This window comes from Gavia stellata, chromosome 7, assembly GCF_030936135.1.
Source record: "Gavia stellata isolate bGavSte3 chromosome 7, bGavSte3.hap2, whole genome shotgun sequence".
Lineage (NCBI taxonomy): Eukaryota > Metazoa > Chordata > Aves > Gaviiformes > Gaviidae > Gavia > Gavia stellata.
Window position 1 is genome coordinate 3199210 of NC_082600.1, and position 20257 is coordinate 3219466.

The 20257-nt window shown below is 50.4% G+C and overlaps 3 protein-coding genes across 3 annotated transcripts; 2 read left to right on the forward strand and 1 right to left on the reverse strand.

Annotated features, from left to right (window-relative positions):
• Positions 1–1584: 1584 nt before the first annotated feature.
• Positions 1585–2132, reverse strand: RPS29 (ribosomal protein S29). Its single transcript, XM_059819885.1, has 3 exons — positions 2033–2132; positions 1790–1889; positions 1585–1705 (listed from the first exon to the last, which is right to left on the reverse strand). The coding sequence occupies exons 1-3, from the start codon at positions 2092–2094 to the stop codon at positions 1697–1699; spliced, it is 171 nt and encodes a 56-aa protein (XP_059675868.1). The 5' UTR covers positions 2095–2132; the 3' UTR covers positions 1585–1696.
• A 2232-nt stretch (positions 2133–4364) lies between these two features.
• LRR1 (leucine rich repeat protein 1) lies at positions 4365–13178 on the forward strand. Its single transcript, XM_059819769.1, has 4 exons — positions 4365–4553; positions 4650–4748; positions 8964–9691; positions 12209–13178. The coding sequence occupies exons 1-4, from the start codon at positions 4365–4367 to the stop codon at positions 12459–12461; spliced, it is 1269 nt and encodes a 422-aa protein (XP_059675752.1). The 3' UTR covers positions 12462–13178.
• A 5100-nt stretch (positions 13179–18278) lies between these two features.
• On the forward strand, positions 18279–19978 carry MGAT2 (alpha-1,6-mannosyl-glycoprotein 2-beta-N-acetylglucosaminyltransferase). The gene has a single exon (XM_059819819.1). The coding sequence runs from the start codon at positions 18279–18281 to the stop codon at positions 19599–19601; it is 1323 nt and encodes a 440-aa protein (XP_059675802.1). The 3' UTR covers positions 19602–19978.
• Positions 19979–20257: the final 279 nt, after the last annotated feature.

Consider the following 20257-nt stretch of genomic DNA (forward strand, 5'->3'; position numbering starts at 1 on the left):
TGTAGGAATTAACCCGGCTAGCTGCTTTAACTCACATTTTCACATTTGTTTTGTGTTACTTACCCAGTATTTTTCCAAGTGTCATTAAAGTAGTTTCAGATAATTCCTGAACCAGTTGCCAACTGACTGACCACAACAGCACACAGCTCAGCACAAGTTTATCCAGCCAGCTGGGGAAAAAGCAGCTCGCTGAGCTCCGTGCTGTTGCTGCCAACCCACAGGTTATCCTCACAGCCCCTTCAGCTTTCGCTGTAAACACACCTCAAACCCCTGCTCAGCAGCTTCACATCCCCAGAGGTTCCTCGTGGGCAGTTTGACATTAAAGCTCACTGAAGGCAAAACAAAAGCTGTGATGTCAGGCATGCCTGCCTGCTTCGGGCAGCTCAGTGCTGAGCTCATGCCTGCAGGATTCGTCACACCTTTAGTTCTGTGACCACAGAAACCAGAGCCAGCTCCATGACAGGAAGATACGGCCACACTTCAGTTCAGTGAGGTACTCACCGAGGACAAGGGGACAGTGCCCTCTTCACCTCAGGAGGGAGGCTTTACCACCACACAGAACAAGTACTCCAGCCACCAGGTCAGTGTCCACATTTGTTGCCATTCCCTCAACACTACCCCATCTGGTTCCATTTCATTTAATAACCAGCAGGACAAGAAAAAGGCCAGTGGGGATTCCCAAACTAGGGACAGAGCAGTCAGCTGGTAGGGATCAACCCATCTGCCATTTCAGGCATCGTGAAAACATTCATCTAGTCAGCGATCTCACATGGAGCAGCATAGCTCCAGCAGAGATGCTCCAAAACCAGCCGGACGAGAATGACAGCACCCTGACGCTTTTAATCACCTTCAAGGGAATTGGAAAGCCCAGCTTCAGGCCTTTGGCACACTTGACAAGCATTTCTTTGCCCAACTCTCCTCAGTCCTATCATACCACAACCTTTAAGCAGCTGGAGAGCCCAGAAAATGCCAGATGAAGTGGAAGGGCTGTGTAGCTCCTACCACATTAATGCACTTCCTTCAGAGGAAAGTAAGGAGGTCCGGACTGCACAGCACATCACATCACACACGGGCTCCAGTCGACATCTGCCCCATCCAAAAGCTGCCACTGGCTCAGGATGCTGTTACCTTGTCTTGTTTTGGTATCAACTTCCCCCAAAGCTTCCCCCACCCTGAAGCACCAGACCTCCTAACAAGTGAGGAAGGCTCAGGCACAAAAGTCTGAAGTACGGCTCCATACAACAGACACGTTTTAAAACCACCATTTTCTACCTTAGATAAAGCAGAGTTTGCCAGTATCTAACCCAAGTCCAGCATTACCGGCAGCTGCACTCCAGCAGGCTGCCTGGCCATTCACCTACCGCTCATTTTAAGCGGACCATTCCACTGCTCTGCTTGCAAACCTGAAGGCTCAGGGGCATCATACAAGCTTGAGACCACCTGGTTTTGTGTGGGAAAGCTGAAGACCAGGGCAGGCTCCTTTAGGCCTGTGCCCAGTGCAGCACCCACCCCTCCGGAACGGCCATTGTGAGGGAGTAGAAGCCCCGTAGGAACCTTTACAAAAGCCAAACGCACACACGTCAGTAGGGCAGGGAGACCTTTTATTAAGTAGGGCTGCGCAGAGATGCTGTAGATGTGTCAAGGAGGCCCAAGGAAGCCCCGGGAGCTTCTGGCGACAGCCTCATCCTCCCGGCGCTTAGTCCAGCTGCAAGAGAGCGAGAAAGGCGAGAGGAGTCAGCGGGAAACGGCGCACCCACTCCTCCCGCACAGCCCCGGCGCCGGCGCTCACCTTGATAAAGCCGATGTCTTTGGCGTACTGGCGGAAGCACTGCCGGCACATGTTCAGGCCGTACTTGCGGATAAGGCCGTGGCGGTTGGAGCACACGCGGCTGCGAGGGGAGAAGAGAGCAAGACCGGTCAGGGCGGGTAATGGCGGCGCGGGGTTGAGGGGGTAGGAGGGATGGAGCGGGGCGGCTGTCACAACCCAGGGAGCCCAACGGCCACCCGGACAGCCCCCGGGGCGCGCACTGACCAGGAGCGGGAGCCCTGGCCGAACTTCCTGGGGTGGCTCCAGTAGAGCTGCTGGTGGCCCATGCTGCCTGCTGCACGCCTGGCTGCGAGAGGAAGATGGCGGCCCGCGCATGCGCTAATCACCCCTGCCCCTCATCCCGGCTTGCACCGCGGCGCCCCCGCCCCACGGGGCGAGGGAACGGCGCGGGTGAGGGCGGCGCCTGCGCAGAGCGGCCCTGCTCCCCCGCCCCTCCGCGGCGTGACGTCAGCGGTGTGACGGCAGTAGAGGCGGCAGCGCGAGGCGGTGAGCGCCGGGCGCGGTGGCGCGCGCCTGTAGTCCCAGCTACTCGGGAGGCTGAGCCCGCCGGATCGCTTGAGCCCAGGAGTTCTGGGCTGCAGTGCGCTATGCCGAGCGGGCGTCCGCGCTAAGGCCGGCATCAATATGGTGAGCCCCGGGGAGCCGGGGCACACCAGGTTGACTAAGGAGGGGTGAACCGGCCCAGGTCGGAGACGGAGCAGGTCAAAGCTCCCGTGCCGGTCAGTAGCGGGATCGCGCCTGTGAATAGCCACTGCAGCGTAGCCTGGGCAACACAGAGAGACGCGGGCTCCTTTTGACACACCCCGCGACCGCTTTTGCCCCGCGCCGCACCCCGCACACGCGCACGCTACCGCCTCCTGCCGGCACACCACCGCAACGCGGGCCTGCGCGCAGTGCCCCCTGCTGGCGGCCGCCGGCAACTGTGTTGTGTGCGCATGCTCGGATTCCAGAAAAAAGAACTGCTTTGTAGAAAAGCTCACAGAGAAAGTTTTAAAGCCGAAGTCCCCTCCTTAAAAACTAAACGTGGAAGGCCAACACTGAAAGGATTCACTGTGGAAACGGTCTCTCCAGGCAGGGAGCAGGCGAGGCCGCTGCCAGCAGCAGCGAGGGCAGCCGTGTCCTCACCCACCACGTCCCCTCAGTGAACAGCCCCGTCTGTGCGCGCGGAGGGGTTGGTTTCCTGCCTGCTCGCACCTTCGAGCCGGGAGTTCTGTGGTATTACCCCAATTCCTACTGCACCCAAGCTTGAAACAGCTCTTCCCAGACGCTGAAATTTCACTATTGGAGATTCCCAACCCACCCTATCTCTACCAATCCACTTTTACATCGTCATTTTTTTAATTTTTCAAATTTTTCACGTTATTAAATTCCTCCCTGTTATTTTGGCAATGAGTTTTCCATAAGGCCCCCGTGTTCTCCTGTTGTTTAGTAAGTCTGAGCTGCTGTTATCAGAGTGGGTGGAGGGCAAAGGGTGGCACTGACATCTAAATCAACCAAACGGCAACTGCACGTCACAGCAGATGAACGCGGCTTTTTACCCAAGCTTGGTTTCTGAACGCCCATGACGCTCATTTCTCATGGTGTTACCTGAGCCTCTTCTATCAGCAAACCCACCCTTCAGCCGACCCAGCCCCGCCACGCTGGGGACGGGAGGCCATCGCTGAGGTGATGCTCTGCCACTGGCACTCGTTTCTGCTGTCACTGCGCTGGGCAGAACTTCAGAGGGAGTGCTGGGAGCGCTGGTACCTTTGCAAATGAACACGCAGAAGGATTTCTTTTAACTTGTATTCCTCTGTTACATACTGCAAGGGCAGAAATTGTGTAAAAGATTTGCCTGTGGTGCCGGACCTACGGCACAGAGCTGCTCGGTCCCGTCAGCAGCCACATCCTGCCACCGCAGCCAGGCAACCCGCCTGCCCTGTTGCGTGTTCCTCACACCCTGGCCTGGGCTCCCCCCTGTTGCCAGCATGTGCAGTGGGCCGCACCCACTGTCAGCCCCCGCTCACTGAGCCCAGAGGCCATCAGGGAGCAGCGTGCCCACAGGGGTGCTCCCCCGTGTCCCCTCACACCCGCCGTCCCTTTGGCTCATCCCTGTCCCCTCACACCCGCCGACCCCGCAGTTCCCTCCGTGCTCCCTCACGCCCGCCGCCGCCCTCGACCCTTCCCGCCGAGCCGAGCCCAGCCGAGCCCAGCCGAGCCCAGCCGAGCCCCGCCGAGCCCAGCCGAGCCCAGCCGAGCCCAGCCGCCCGCCTCCTCCAGGGGGCGCCGGCGCACCGCGCCGCGCTGAGGGCTCCTTGGCTCGGGCTGCCCGCCGCTGCCGGTGCCGCCGCCACCGCCGCCCTCCCTTGCCGCCCTGCGAGCCCTTCCGCCGGGCGGCTCCGCGCCCCCTGGCCGGCGGCGGCGGGCGGCCGGCGGGCGCCACGGGAGACAGGCATCGCGGCGGGCGCCTGTGCGCGGTGAGCGCGGGAGGCCCCCGGGCGGCGCCGCGCCGCCCGCCCCTGAGCGGGGCCGTTGGTCGGCGGCGGGGCGGGCGGCGATGCGGCTGCAGTGTGAGGTGGAGGTGGTCAGCCGGCTCCTGCCCACCTGCGGGCTGCGGGGCCGCGGCCGCGGGAGCAGGGCGCTCCTCTCGCTCGGCCGCCCGCCCGGACGGGCGCGGGGTGGCGGCAGCGGCGGCGTTTACCTCATGGTGTGCACGGCGCGGGACCGGGTCGGTGCTCGCTACAAGGTGGGGACGGCCGCGCCGGGGGGAGCCGGGGCGGGGGGCGCCGGGGCGGGTTTCCTCGTCCCGCCGCGGCTGCTGAGCGCCCGCTGTGCCCCGTAGGTGCAGGAGAACATCGAGCGGTTCTTCACCCGGTTCGTGGAGGAGGGCAAGGCCACCGTGCGCCTCCGGGAGCCCGCCGTGGACGTCTGCCTCAGCAAGGTGGGTGCGGGGGCCGCGGCTGGCGGCCCGGGACACCGGCGGGGACACCCCGAAACCGGGCGGGGCGGCTCGCCGGGGTGCTGGACGGGCCCCGGTGGGTCCCCAGGCTGTCTGCTTGGGGTCCGTCCGACAAATGCCACACAGCGACTAAGTCTTGTCTTAACGGTCCTCTTTGACCTGCCACAGCTTTGTTATAGGAGATGTAAGCGCGGCAGCATGAAGGAGCTTGGCTTTGTATGTCCTCAACAGGCTACAGCAAAAAGGGAAATAGAAGGAAGCCCGCTCATTTTGTGCCGGGGAGGCTGGGCCCAGCTTCTTTGCCGGGCTGCGGTCTGATTCTCCCTTCTTCTGCTCCCTCTGGAGAAACAGCAGCAGCAGCAAAGTCCGTTTTTCCTGTAGTTCTCTATCTTTTATTTAGAAAGCAACAACTTTTTTCATCTCTCTGATACATTGTCTTGCTCTTTGGCCATGAGTTCTATCAAACAGGTCATTGCTTATAGTCTTTCTAACTAAAAACTGGGGAATATTCATGTCTCAGTGGATAAGCAGGGTGCCCGCTGTGGTTTTCGAAGCTGGAGATACATGGCATGGATCAGCGGTACAGGCAGGCACCACCTTGCCTTAATGTTTAGCTGATAGTAGAACTCAGCAATGTATTAATTTACAGTTCGTAGACTATTTGGAAGCTGTAAAGTGTTTTTAACAATGCTAAACTCATCAAAAAAAAAATCACGCATTAACATTCAATTTTTATGTTGTTTTTTTTCTGTGCCTGTTCCACTAATCTTTTGTAGCCTTGTAGAAGAGGAAAGTGGGACAATTTTTCTAAAACCTTAGGGTTAGAATGTGTAAATGAAAGCAAACAATACTGATTTTTTTGTTTGTTTGTTTGGAAAATAACTTTGACTTTCTGTTGCAACTCTGATTCTTTGGCCTGAAGGAGATCCTTTAATGGTTTCAGTGATGTCAGACTGAGCAGCTTGTAATCGTGAGTGGTGAAGCTTACTCCTTCAGAAGCAGAATTATTTTCTCAAAGGGCCTGTCTAAGGAGAAATGCACAGGGTGTGTTTAAACTGCAGCTGCAACAGGCACTGACAACAGTCTTGCCAGAGTGGAGTGGAGCTTGGGCTGGCTGCGAGGTCTGAGTGAGAAACAGGGTGAATGAATCTGTGCTCAGGATGGTAACTTACTGAAAAGAAAACAAATATGACCCGGCAAGAAGGAAAAATCACTTATTTTATTGGGAATAAGACCAGTAACTGAATATAAGCCTGAATATAGTTGTGGTAGCCCGAGATTTTGTGGAATGCGGCATAGTGCTATGGTGCTCTGGAAATACCTTGTCTGTGCAAGAGCAAAGGCTGTGGTGGTAAGGAAAGCAGCCTTAATTTGATGAAGAGAGCAGTTCACCTTACAGGGTTAAATATAAAAGAGTTAGTGTGTGTCTAAATCCAATTAATTTTTTCTTGTCAGAAGCAAATGTACTCTGTATCTTGCAAAAAAGAAAAGTCACACGTGTTGCGTTAGATCCAAAATATCTACATCCTTTACACCGAGCATTTCTGCTGAAGTGTGAGAAGTCAAAAAGTTTGTCTTGGAACAAAGGTACAAAAGCAAGCCTGTTGTAAGAGGGTCTACTAGTAGTATAAGATTAGAGAGGAACGGTCTGTGTCTTAGTGCTACAAGATCTAATTTAGACCCTTTATAGGGCCTGTAAGGAAACTGTGTGACAGACATTCTTTCAGTGTGCGTAGTAATTTCATTAAGAACTACATCTGTTGTTTTCTGTATGAGAAGATAGAGCCCATGACGTTGTTAGACTGAAAAAGTCTCAACCAAATCTAATGAAACAGAAGTTGGAGTAATGACCAGAGTTGCTCCGAGAAGACTAGATCCTCACTCCCCATTTTTAGCAAAAGGCTCACCCTCATACTGTCAAGTTCCACGAACAAATCCACTAAATGCTTCCAAAGCCGGTGATACTACATATTCCTCTTAAATGCTCCAAATCTGGAAACCCAACTTAAGATTATTGATAACTTTTCCGTAGTGTTTCTGCTAGCCTTTCATAATTTCATTACAGAAAGGGTTCTTAACTCTCAAAGATAGACAAAAGCTTTGTAGAAAAGAGATTTCCAGGTACGACTATACCGATTACGTGCAACTACCATGCAAAACCCCACTCTTTGTACTCTACTAGACGGTGCGATTTGCTGCATTCAGCCACATCAGAAATTAAGTTGAGAAACGTTGGTCTGGAGCATTCAACCCTGGAGCAAAAATAATAAAGTCACTGTGGGTTTTTTTTCCTTCAGCAAGCCTGTGCCTGCTGCGTTGCACGGATTTCAGACCTTGCGTGCAATCTCCGATTGCCTTGTCATCATTCATTTAGCTCTGAAACAAGAGACTTGTAAGGCATCAACGCAGATTAACTGCTTTTCCTGACATCTTGTCTGTGGTTGAGACTTCAGACTTGTGGCAGAAAATTGTGTCCTGGGCACTTGCAACTAATTCTGCTTTTTTTCTTAGATGCGTCTTAGTATTTTTCTCGGTATACTCAAGGTTTCTCAACAACAAGGTTTACAGATACTACATTACCTTTACAAAGGTATTGTGGAGGAAATTTGTCTCAAGGATCCAGAACACAAAGTACTCTTATTTTCAAGTCATGTGAAGAGTCCATAAACTTATTCTTAACAACTTAGACCTTTTGGCTACAAGAAACAGGTACCTGTTGTGCCTCATGCTTTGAGATCAAGGAAATATTGCCTGTAACTCAAATCTGATGTATAGTTATGTATTTTACTTGGTCTTTACAGATCTGGAGGACTTTTTCTCCTTACTTCCAAATTTAGTTAGTTATTTATTACCCTCAGAAACATGACAAATCTGCCTGTAGTTAGGGGGAGTCCCATAGCTAAATGTTTTAGTTAGATTGGCTGAGATAATGAATGTTGGTGGTCTTGGGTACAAAGGTTTTTGGCATGCAACTTCCCCATCTCTGGAGGGTATCACATCAGAAGTTGAAAGAATAGAGCTGCATGGGATGCTTAAGGAGAACAATCATTTTTAAGTTACTGATGCAGTCAAATAATGTTTGACCTTTATTGTCTTTATTTATATCACATTAGCATCCAGAAGTCACCAAGATCGTTGCTGTGTTGTGCTAGATGCCTATGGCATATTATGTAAGCTATTTCTGGACACTTTAGAATTTGGTATAAACGAGTACATTTAGGAGCAAAATTGTCTTTCAGGTGCAGAAATGGGTGTCAGTAGGCTTGGGCAGGTTACAGCTGGGAACAGAGTGCAAACCTCTCAACTCTCAGAGCCATGCCAAAACTCCAGGTTTGTTCTTTCTGGCAATGAGAGATGACTTTTACTTGTATGGATGCATCGTGCTTTTTATTTTATAATTCACTTTATAGCATAGTGACCATCAGCTTGAGTAGAGACTTGCTGGGAAATTGAGAAGAGAAACACTTGGTCACCCTGTTATTCATAAAACTTAATTATTTCAGTACAACAAATGTATCACAACTTTCTTGACTTTTATTTAAAATACAGGTCATCTGATACTCCATTAATTTGACTCTCTGTCCTTATTGCCATTATATTATATCCCACCTGAAGCACAATTAGTCAGTTATTTGCAGGACTGCAAATAATTCTCCTCATTTGATGCTGGCACAACCAGAGCTCTGTGTGACCAGAAGCACTTGCTGAACCTGCCTTGAAGCCTTCCACCTTCCTTTATGTTAAATTTAACCTCAGCTTCCATCCTTTTCCTTCCTTGTAACTTTCAGAAATGGTTGCCTCAAGTTTTAGGTCTCTGATTTCCCCATGTGTGTTTTTATAAACTGTCCCTTTATTATGTTGCAGGTTAGGAAGATCACAGTGCATCAGGTTTTTTTCTGTACTTTATTTTCAGCTGTGAATTCAGTGCTTTGTTCCTTTTCTGAGTAATGCAATGCAGTTTGTTTGATCTAGAGTATTCAGAGAGGTCGTAACTTCTCATTCAAATCACATGCCATTTGTTCTTAAACACTGTAAACAGCACATCAACCTAATAAGCTGGAGTTGTTTCCCTTTCCCATTTCATTGCCCTGCTGAGTTAGTATCTCCTGATACATGTACAAAATAGTTCAGAAAGCGTTAGTACAAATGAGCACAAGAATAATGAACTTTTAATTCCACATTTGTGTTTTCCTGTAGGCAAATGCCAGCAATTTAAAGAATTTCCTCTCAGCTGTGAGACTGGCTCACCAAGGGACTGACATAGGAGCTCTCCCGCTCTCAACTTTGGTACCAGCAAAGACCTCAGAAGTTGAAAAACCTAAGACAAAAATGATCATAACTTCAAGAAGGGACTATCCTCTCACCAAAAACTTTCCTTACTCCCTCGAACATCTCCAAGCCTCGTACTGCAAACTTGCTCGCATCGACACGCGTGTGCTTTGTTTGAAGAAACTCCGAAAACTAGACCTAAGTCATAATCATATTAAGCAGCTGCCAGCTACTATTGGTGACCTGATTTGTCTTCAGGAGCTTAATTTGCACGACAATCACCTGGAGTCATTCAGTGGGGCTCTGTGCAACTCCACCCTTCAGAAATCTCTTCAGTTCTTGGACCTCAGCCAAAACAAAATTAAAGCACTTCCAATTCAGTTTTGCCAGCTGCGAGAACTCGTGAATTTAAAGCTCGATGACAATGAGTTGATTAGGTTGCCGTTCAAGATTGGCCAGTTAGATCATCTACGCTTTCTGTCAGCAGCTCGAAACAAACTTCCTTTCTTGCCCAGTGATTTTAGGAGACTCTGTCTTGAGAACTTGGATCTCTTTGGAAATCCTTTTGAACAGCCTAATCCGCTTGTTCCCAACATACAACTGAAAATACCATTGACTTTATTAGAGTGTGCTGCAAGGGCAACTGTAAATTACAGGTAAGAGTAGCATGGTGGGTACATATTGCACCTGCTCGGTTTCAAACCTCTTGAGTCTAAACCTTCCTGACTTGTTTTTTCTTTCCTGTCAGTGGCTATTGCTCTTCACCTATTAAAAACCATAAGGTTAAAGTTGCTTTGAATTCCGCTTGTAAAATCATCCCTTTGTTATACAGGATAACACAGTAAATGGGTGACTTGGAAGCACGTAGAGAAAGCTATAGGTTGAAATAGTTTTATCCACAAAATGGGGGCACCGTAACAGAATATTCTTGCCCAGCCGTGGGAAAAGAGAATCAGTTCTACAACCCTAAACCGCTTCCGCCATTTTGTGTTGAGGAGCTTCCATTACAGTGGATTTTGTGGCACCGACCATATTTTGCGTTAGGCTCTAGCTTGGAAACTGCTTTCAAACATGGCTGCCCTTCATCTTGTGCTCACATTAAAGTACGCTAAAGGTGTGTGTAAAGCCCATTAGCCTGTTGCTATCCCTTCCCGTGTGAGAATAGTGTGTTGGCAAAAGGTTACCTTCTACCATACAGCTCCTAGTTACAGACGTGGATCGCTCTGCCTCTGCTTGAGACGGGACCTTACGCAAGGTGAGTAGTGTTAGAAAATACTGTGAGGTGGCTTCTCAGAGGGCAAATGTCAGACTGGAGTTGGTGTTACCTACTGCAGGCTTCTCCCTACCTTAGGTTTTCCTTGAGCTGTTAATTTCCTTTGGTGTTGGAGTGAGGGTGTTGTGTCTTATGCGGAGAAGCCCAGTTCTGAGGTAATTTTAAAATTGTTATTTCGCCAAGTAATCATCCTTGCCAGGCTGCTGTTTGTTAGCAGTTTTCTCCCCTTCCCCCATGCCGCTTACATACTCTGCCGGCATGCCGCTGCCTGTGATCCTTCCGGTACCAACTGCTGCTACTCCCACCCTGTTCTGGGTGGAAAAGGGAGCAAGAAGATGGAAAAGAGTCACGGGTACAGAAAGGGGCTGAGAGGCCGACCTGAAGTGTTCCTAATCTACGTTCTGTACCCATTCCTGCCTTGGGGGTGGGGAGTGCCCCATAAACCTGGGTTAATTGCTCAGAAGTCTGGGCTAAAGGTGTCCACAGGCATGCAGGGCACACCCTGGAAATGAGCTGAGCAGCCAAATGTTCTGCTTCAAATCTTATCCACTTCTGACCTTGCTGATTTTATTAGAGTAATTAAACTCCACGTGTCTTCTTTCCCAACTTTATAGTGGTTTTGATACAAATATTATTAAGGCTTTTTTTTTTTCTAGAGAATATAATCCCTGAACACTGGTCAGATTTTGGTGCTCAGTTACATTACCAGAGTACCTAAGGATTACCTAGTCATTAACCCAGTCCCTGGCCCCCATGCAGCAGGCTTTAAAAAAACCAGCATCACACAGAACAAAAAAGGCTTTCTGCTCCAGGAGTCTCAGTGAGATGAGGGCAATGGAAACAGTCCCCTTGCCCTCGGGTCTGTGATTATTAGGGGACAGCACTGGTCAGAGTGGTCCTGATTATCTTTAAATGGAAAAGAAAAAAATCTAACAAGTGGGCAACAGACATTCTGTCTGACATTCACTGGAGGTGAGAATTAACAAAGAATGAGAAACAGGAGTGATGATGGGCTGTAAAAACATTGAGAAAGGAAGAAAACAGAAGGGGGGAAGATGCAAAAGCAAATGTTTAGAAATCAATCTTCATAGTGGTGTTCTGGGCAAGTACCAGAGCTGTGATTATGCTTGTTCTGACCGGGAAAAGGATGTCCTGAAACTGAGGTGGTGAAAAATAACCCACAGGAGTCTTAGCTATGTGAATGATGTTATGTAGAAAGAATTGGGAATATGTAGGTGTAGTCGGGAAGTGAGTCAGTGAGATCTATTTTGTGAGTCCCGAGTGACAGATGGGCACTGGCAATACCTGCACTTTGAAGTTAACTTGACCAGGTACTTCAGGGAAATTACTTATTTCGTACCCCAAACACAACGCCACTCTGCTGCAAATTTAAAAAGAAGCAATTCTTGTTCCTGTCTCTGGATGTCATTATTGACACGATGGACGACAAGAGCGGTGTATCAAGAGAACCTTAATTTATTGCCTGCAAAGTAGTACTACTGTAAGAAGGCTCATTTTGCTAATGTGAGGGAAGAGCAGATATGTGCCCAGTTGTCTCTTTATTCTTAATCTTCTTTTTAATTCTCTAATTTCTCTATCGCTGTGATACAGGCTGTTACGATTTGTGTGCACTCCCTGGTTCTTGTTGCAGTGTCTTCTGGAGTTCAGGTCCTTGGTACTTAGGGGTCAGTAACATGGTTGCATGTTTTTAGTGACTGTCTTGGAAAGTGGGATGTAATTCCTAACCAGGCCAATATTGCAAGTGGTATAATTCCAGATTTGCCTTGTCTGTGATCTGGGAAAGGTGTTTCTTCCAACTGGTGCGTGTGGCGTGTCACTGTGTTTGAGCGACATTGGTTAATTTTGTAGTGAATTCACACTTGCTCCTCTTGTTCAACAGAATCCCTTATGGTTGTCACCTCCTTCCTTCTCACCTTTGTGAAGATCTGGAAGTGGCTAAAACATGCCAGTGTGGAAGTGCCTGTTTGAGCAGCTTCATTCAGATAACGGTGACCATGAATCTCCATCACGTAGCTCACACAGTGGTCCTCGTGGATAACATGGGAGGTACGGAAGCACCCATCATCTGCTACTTCTGTTCTCTAGACTGCTATTCCCAGTTTCTGGATAGGTACCTGCAGAGTAACGGGTGACCATTACCAGGCGCAAAAGCTCTGCCTGAAGTTCTGTCTGGTGACGGAGGAGCCTGGAATTGTTTTCTGCTCGTTACCCACACGTGGTATCATAGGACATTTGCCGCCGATAGTAAATGTCAGTCTTGCAGTGAGGGGGCACTGTCAGCCTGATCCGGTGGCCTGACTCTATTCCTCCGCCACTAGAATCTCTCTTTGGTTGGAATAAAAAGCGATGCTTAGCTTGAATGAATCTTCCTTAGAATGTATTTTGCTTTCTTTTTCTTATTACTGTGACTTTGTTTGGAGTATCACAAAAACTTTCTTTGTTTCGTGGTGTAAGTGGTTTCTTCTTGCTAGAAGGAAGGTGAGCGTATCTCAAACTGCTTTGCCTACTTACCCTTGAGGCTCTGAACTCTGCCTACAGCAGATGACTGCGTTGGCATTGTCACTGGACTGGACTCTTCCCGACTTCTTTACTGTAGAGCAACTTGGTAGGCTGCTAAGAGAAGAAATTATGGTGTGAGCAGTTCAAAACGGGTCATGTAATTCCAGGTGCTTCTTTTTAAAAAGTTGTTACAGCATTCTCACTTCAAGCAGGGACCAGCATTGCTGGTTTTTTACCAGAGCAAATGTTTTTGGTTTTATCTCTTTGTGATACAAGAAATGTCTTTTTCTAAATACGTGACCTAAACTTTGTTTCTTAACTCTCGTGTTTTAAAGATCCTTGAATTGTTCACTGAGTCAACTTATTAAATTTTTAAACCCTTCTACGTACATGTGCATTGTGTTTTCTCTAATGAGTTTTTCATCCAGTGTATTCTAGGGATTTTTCCTGGTGAAGATACCGAAATACTGGAGAGTATCCACACCCCCTTATTTTATGTCTTGTCAGCTGGTCCACGGCTGGGGTATTGGAACAGCATGGAAAAAAGTCCCTTGAGAAGTCTTTAGGCATCCCGTGCCCTGGAACATGGGATGGCTTGGAGGGGGCACATTACGCTGTTACTTTTGAAGCAGTATTGACCGCCCAGGAGTGAATTGCACACTTTGCAATTCTTCGGGTCATAGATAAGTACACCCCTGTGGCAATTGTATGTATTTTCAATGGGAAAACAAGACATCCGTAGTTACTGAGTGCAGAACTGATCTCGACTAGGCTTCAAGTGACAGCTAAATGCCATGTACAGCATGAGGAGCAGGTTGAAAGGTGGCAGCAGGCTTTGGAAGAAGGTACTGGCTTCCAGGTATCGCTTAACTTCTCCTATGTGAGCACAACCTCCATTCACGTTTTAAAAATCATCTGTTTCAACTTCTTTACTAATCCGAGACATTCACAGCAGAAATAAATACTGAAGCACGCCTAGTGAAGGGCTTAGCTCTGACAAGGCCAAGAGACCCATTTTCCTGAGGAGGAGGAACCTTTATTCTAGAAATAGAGTGTCATTAAAACTTTCTGTGAATGTCAAAATAACTTGACTGTGTTCTTTTCATACAGTATTTGTAAAACAGTAACTTTTAAGCAACTACAGGAAGATTTGGGTGAATCATTCCTTACATGTTGCTCTTCAACTACAGAGAACTTTTGAAGGAGGAAGCCGAGGGTGCCTGTTTATGTCCACACCAAGAGCTGACCCTGGGAGGTTTGCAGTACTCATACGCTAATGCTGTTGTAAGGAGAGAGAGATCTCGTCCTGATTGCAGCAGCCTGAAGATTACTCATTTGGAAAAACACCTTTTAGGTGGAGTGCATGATTAAGAGGAGGGAAGCGGAGTAGACACAGAAATTCGGCCTCCTGTGGGACTCCTCAGGAATTTTCGATGCAGATGTGTGGGTGGCTGTGCAGTGGCTAAGAGGCTTCCGGGGAGCCAGCTGTGCTGGGCGGAGGAGAAACCGCACCTGCATGGCTGGGGACGCGAGCAGCCTGCCAGCGAGGGGTAGGCTGTGAAGTCCTCTCCAAGCCCTGCTGTGCTGGGAGAAGGGATCAGCTGGAGGGTTAAGGGCTGACGTGAAGAAGAGCGCAACCTCTCCTGGCATGAAAAGGAGGCCGTGAACTGTGGGAAAGGGCTTTTTGCATGGGAATATTTTGCTGTCAGCTTTGCATGTACTGCTGGGGTTTTTTTTAGATCCTGTGTGTGTATACTAGGCTGCAATTAAGCAAATGTCGTCCCCAAAACTGACTCAACTTCCCTTTATCCTCTGAAACTACAGCAGCTGATGCAGCATCGAGGAGGGTGGTGGGGTGCTGAAGCCCTGTTCTGCAGAGGGACTTCCCCAGCCGTCACTGCGTTGGTACCAGAGCACCTTCAAGCAACGCAGCGACCTCCCCAGCCGTACCGTGATCTTGCCGTCTCCACGGAGGTCAGATGTGCGGAGGAGCATTCTAAGCTCCCTGCTTTCCCAGCTTCCAACAACAGATGAAGAAAAGGGAAGTCTTGTGCAGCCAAGCACAGGTGTCGGAGGGGTGTACGATGTCCCCAGGTTCCCTTGGGAATCCGTTCCAGCCGACTTCATTTTCTTAGTGTCTTGCAATCCCCACAAACAAGCTCCCTCCGTGCTGCAAAGCATTTGTCTCGGTAGGGTGAAGTTCTTTTGATTGCAGCCTCATCCCAGAGGCAGCAAGCTAATTGATGAGTTAGTTGGGGTTTGAGTCTTGCTGACTGCAGAGGGATGGGCAGCGGCAGCATTGCCAGGGCGGCTGCTGCAGCGCTCCGTGCCTGCGCTCCTCCGAGCCAGTGCTGCCTGCTGTCAGCCAGCCAGGAGGTGGCGAAGGAGCCAAGAGCCAAAGCTGTTCCTCAGAGTTAGGTAAAGCCAAAGCAGAAATCGCTCCTTCCAGGAGTGTCTCCTCCAGCAGTTTGCCCTGCCCACCAGCAAGACAACTGCGGGGTCTCTTAGATCTCCTTCAGCTCACTTCTCATTGGCACACTGGGCTCGTTAGGGGAAAAGGCCGACTAGCAGGCGTGGACGCCGGTGTAGACGGCAAAAGATGGGCACAGTTGTCTGATATTGCAAGCACAGGAGTGTGTGTGACCCACCTGCTGTGTCTGGGGCTTTTCAGAGAGAAAATGGGACCAGGCAAAAATTGTTCCCATAAGGAACTATTCTACCTCATTTATCGTACTTGTGGGGAGCTCTGTAGGGCCATTTACGTGGTGTTTCCTATTTGTAGCAACATGATCTGATTGAATCAAACCCACTTCATTGCAGAGCCCAGCCTCTCTCTTTTAAGGAGTACTCTTTTTTAATTCCTCGCTTGAAAATCATTTGTGCTTGGGTGATGAGGAGAAACTTGCTGAGTTAGGCAAAGCTCAGCTGTGGTCAGCAAGAGCCAAGCTCTGAAACTGTCATTAAAAACGTGGCCTCAACATAGAAACATTGCTCCAGTCCTGTCTGTTAATGTGCCCAGGAAGTTTGGTGTTTGCCTCGGACGGTGCAGAGGCGAGTGCTGCAGGGCTCAGTCTCACTGGATTAAAGCGACCGAAGGCTCTCACCTGGAATTTGAGGACGCTGTTTAATGTGAGATGCTTTTAAATGCAACTGATACCTGCGCTTCCCCGCCTCGTCTGGGGGAAAAAGCCTCAGTGGTAGATCTTGATTTGACACTTCTGAGTGCTGCTGCAAGCTGGGCTAGCGGCAGATTGGATCATTCTTTAATTGGCCTGATTTTGCTGTGCCCATGCCACTTTGCATTACCTGAGCACTTTGCGATCCTTAATGTATTTATCCATGCGCTGCCTGTGCGATAGGGAAACCCTGTTATCCCAACTGGACGGTGTTTCAGTTGCCGGAGTTTTACCCGCAACTGTGCAAGACGTTAAATCTGGCTCCATGGAAGCTGCCCTCCTGGGGCAAGAAACACTTAAAATAATGGAAATACGTATTGATGTTAACCCAGACTAAAACATAAACAAGGAAAATTGGCGCAATTTCCGCGAGCATGAAGTGGAGGTGCAGCGGGTGGAGCTATCCTCCTGTGGGTCCCAAGGACTGGCGTGGGTGACAGTATCTGACCCTCAGGAGCACCCCAGGCCATGGCACGCTGCCCTAAATTGCCACCAAATTGTGCCAGTAGCCCGAGCCCGCCCAGGAGAGGGGCTGGGACTCAAAGTAGAGAGATACAAGAGTAATTCTTGCAGTTATTTTATTCTACAGTTGTAGAATTATTTTATTATAGATTCTTCTTGTAGTTTTAGGATGACTCTTTTATTATAGTCTTCTAATTCTAGAATGATTGTAATTCTAGAATTATGTATTCTTGTAGAATTATTTTATGTCTTACTGCGATTCTAGAGCAATTTTCTTGTATTCTTGCAATGCTAGTGATTTTAAATGTATTCTTGCAAGTCTAGAATTATTTTCTATTATTCCTGCAAATCTAGACTAAACTTATTCTTGCGATTCTAGAATTTATCTGTTGCTCCTGCCATTCTAGAATGCATTTATTATCTTGTACTTGTCATTCTAGAATTAATTTATTATCTTGTTCTTGCCATTCTAGAATTACTTTATGTATTGTTCTTGCAAATCTAGACCTATCCTGCAATTCTAGGATGCTTTGCTTGTCTTATTCTTGCAATCCTAGAATTAATTTTGTATTCTTGCCATACTAGAATGAATTTATTATCTTATTCTTGCAACCTCAGAAGGAATTTATCTTAATCTCGCAATTCTAGAATTATGTGTTGTTCTTGCAATTCCAGAACTATTTTATCTTATCTGTATTGTCCTTGCAATTCTAGGGTGTTTTGCTTATCTTGTTCTGCAATTCTAGAATTATTTTATCTTATTCTTCCAAGTATGTAAGATTTTATTTCATCACCTTATTCTTCCAAACCTAGAAGGATTCTCTTCTTCTATCCTTCCAATTACCAGAACAATTTGCCCACGAGGCACCCCAGCCCCATTACAGAATCATTAAGGTTGGAAAAGACCTGTAAGATCATCAAGTCCATCAACCCAACCCCACCATGCCCATCAAGCCACGTCCCACAATGCCACGTCCACACGCTCCTTGAATACCTCCAGGGATGGTGACTCCACCACCTCCCTGGGCAGCCTCTTCCAGTGCTTCACCACTCTCTCAGTAAAGACATTTTTCCTAATATCCAGTCTGAACCTTCCCTGGCACAACTTGAGGCCATTTCCTCTTGTCCTGTCACTTGTCACTTGGGAGAAGAGACCAACACCCACCTCCCCACAACCCCCTTTCAGGCAGTTGCAGAGAGCGATGAGGTCTCCCCTCAGCCTCCTCTTCTCCAGACTGAACAACCCCAGCTCCCTCAGCCGCTCCTCATCAGACTTGTGCTCCAGACCCCTCACCAGCTCCGTCGCCCTTCTCTGGACACGCTCCAGCACCTCAATGTCCTTCTTGGACTGAGGGGCCCAAAACCGTATTCGCGGTGCGGCCTCACCAGCCATTACAGGCCCCCCCCGCCCCCGTTTTTGCCTAATTACTAACCCCCCCAATTAGCGCTGATCAATCACGGTACAGCTTTCCTGAAGCAGCCCTCGGGGGAGAGGGGCCGGGGCCGGGAGGCGGGCGAGGCTGCGGGACGGGCTCGGAGAGCCCGTCCCGCAGCCTCGCCCGCCCCCCGGCTGAGGTGATGGCGGGCAGCGGTTGCGCGGCCCCCGCCGGCGGAAGCGGCGGCGAGTGACGGCGCTGGCGACCAATAGGAACGGCGGCGGCAGTGACACCGGCGTCCTATGGCGTGCGGCGACGTGTGCGCGTGGGGCGGCGGCAGCGCGCGCGCGCTGCCTGCGGGAGGAGCGGCGGCGGCGGCGGCGGCGGCGGCGGCGGGAGGGCGGCGGGTAAGCGGCGGCCGCCGCCGCCGGGAAGGATGCGGCTGCGGATCTACAAGCGGAAGGTGTTGCTGCTGGCGCTGGCGCTGGCGATCTGCGCGCTGGCGCTGTGGGGAAGCGGCGGCGGCGGCGGGAGGAGGCGGCAGCAGCAGCAGCAGCAGCGGGGCGGTACCGGTACCACCGGGGAGCCGCCGCGGGTCAGCGAGCCGCCGCGCCGCCCCGCCGCTAACGCTTCGGCTGCATCTCCAGCACCGCCGCTTCTCACGGAAAACGGGACGCTGAATTACCGTTCGCTCGTTTACCGGCTGAACTTCGACCAACCGGTGCGGAACGCCGGGCGCTTCCCGGCGCGGGCCGCCGCCGACGTGGTGCTGGTGGTGCAGGTGCACGATCGAGCCGAGCACCTGCGGTTGCTGCTGGAGTCGCTGCGGCGGGCGGCGGGAGTGGAGAACGTGCTGCTGGTGCTGAGCCACGACCTGTGGGCCGAGGAGCTCAACCGGTTGGCGGCACGCGTGGACTTCTGCCCCGTCCTGCAGGTCTTCTTCCCCTTCAGCATCCAGCTCTACCCCCGCGAGTTCCCCGGCCACGACCCCCGCGACTGCCCCCGCGACGTGGGCAAAGCGGCCGCCCTGCGCCTGGGCTGCATCAACGCCGAGTACCCCGACTCCTTCGGGCACTACCGCGAAGCTCGCTTCTCCCAGACCAAGCACCACTGGTGGTGGAAGCTGCACTTCGTCTGGGAGCGGGTGCGGGCGCTGCGGGAGCACGCCGGGCCCGTCCTCTTTCTGGAGGAGGACCACTACCTGGCGCCCGACTTCTACCACGTCCTCAAAAAGCTCTGGGCCCTGCGGGAGCGGGAGTGCCCCGAGTGCCAGATCGTCTCCCTGGGCACCTACAGCCCCGTCCGCGGCGGCTTCGCCGGCCGCGCCGACAAGGTGGAGATGAAGACGTGGAAGTCCACCGAGCACAACATGGGCATGGCCTTCGGCAGAGACACCTACCAGAAGCTCATCGAGTGCACGGACGCCTTCTGCACCTACGACGACTACAACTGGGACTGGACTCTGCAGCACTTGACTGTTTCTTGTCTTCCAAAGTTCTGGAAAGTGCTGGTTCCCGAAATCCCCAGGATTTTTCACACGGGGGACTGCGGCATGCACCACAAGAAATCCTGCAGGCCGTCCACCCAGAGTGCCAAAATCGACTCTCTCTTGAACAGCAACCAACAGTACCTGTTTCCCGAAACGATGAGTGTCAGTAAAAGGTACTCCATGGCACCCCTTTCCCCTCATGTGAAAAACGGAGGGTGGGGAGATATTAGGGACCACGAACTCTGTAAAAGTTACCGCAGACTTCAGTGAGGAACGTTCTCGCAGCCTTTTTCTTTCTGAGTTGTTCCATACTGTCTTTTACAGGCACACACGTGTATAAAAAAGCATTTATGAGTTGGTTTCTGCTTTAATATGAATAAACATTCTTGTAAAAGGTGTCCCAAAATAGTAATCTTTCATGTTCGGCAACCACGTTTTGGGAAGAAGTTACTTGCTGCTGCCGGGCCGCTCAGAGCAGCGTCGCAGCCCTGCCGCAAAACGTGACCGCTCCTGCGTCGTTTACTGGGAGGAGGAGGAGAAAACTTGTGTTTAAGTGCATCTTTTCTGGTGCTTATAGTGCTCTGGGGTGCGGTCTTTCCCCCATCGGGGCAGAGCGGTGGTGCCCGCGGTGCCGCGCTGGGGGTGGCGAGGAGCAAGCCCGGGGGGACTGAGCCCTCCCGAGCTCCAGCCCCGCTGGGAGCCGGGCTTCACACGCCACCGGCGGTGCCGGCCGTCCCGCCCAGGGTCGCCTTGTGCCTGATACCTGCGTCCTGGTTTGGTTGCAATGTGTTGATGAATATATGAAGGAAAAAAAAAATTTCATTGTTTTTACTGCAATGTAGATAAGTATACGATTTTTTTAAGTTCTGCCGAAATAAAATTCAGTTGTTTTGTAATACTGGAGAAGTTCTTGATTCTCACAAAAA

What these genes read in the sequence shown, in the direction of transcription:
- RPS29 (XM_059819885.1), bottom strand. Translation starts at nt 2,094, where the DNA reads ATGGGCCACCAGCAGCTCTACTGGAGCCACCCCAGGAAGTTCGGCCAG. An exon ending in GGCCAGGGCTCCCGCTCCTG is followed by an intron (nt 1,890 to 2,032) that starts GTCAGTGCGCGC and finishes CTCCCCTCGCAG; the next exon opens with CCGCGTGTGCTCCAACCGCC.
- LRR1 (XM_059819769.1), top strand. Translation starts at nt 4,365, where the DNA reads ATGCGGCTGCAGTGTGAGGTGGAGGTGGTCAGCCGGCTCCTGCCCACC. An exon ending in GGGTCGGTGCTCGCTACAAG is followed by an intron (nt 4,554 to 4,649) that starts GTGGGGACGGCC and finishes TGTGCCCCGTAG; the next exon opens with GTGCAGGAGAACATCGAGCG. An exon ending in AGGGCAACTGTAAATTACAG is followed by an intron (nt 9,692 to 12,208) that starts GTAAGAGTAGCA and finishes CTTGTTCAACAG; the next exon opens with AATCCCTTATGGTTGTCACC.
- MGAT2 (XM_059819819.1), top strand. Translation starts at nt 18,279, where the DNA reads ATGCGGCTGCGGATCTACAAGCGGAAGGTGTTGCTGCTGGCGCTGGCG.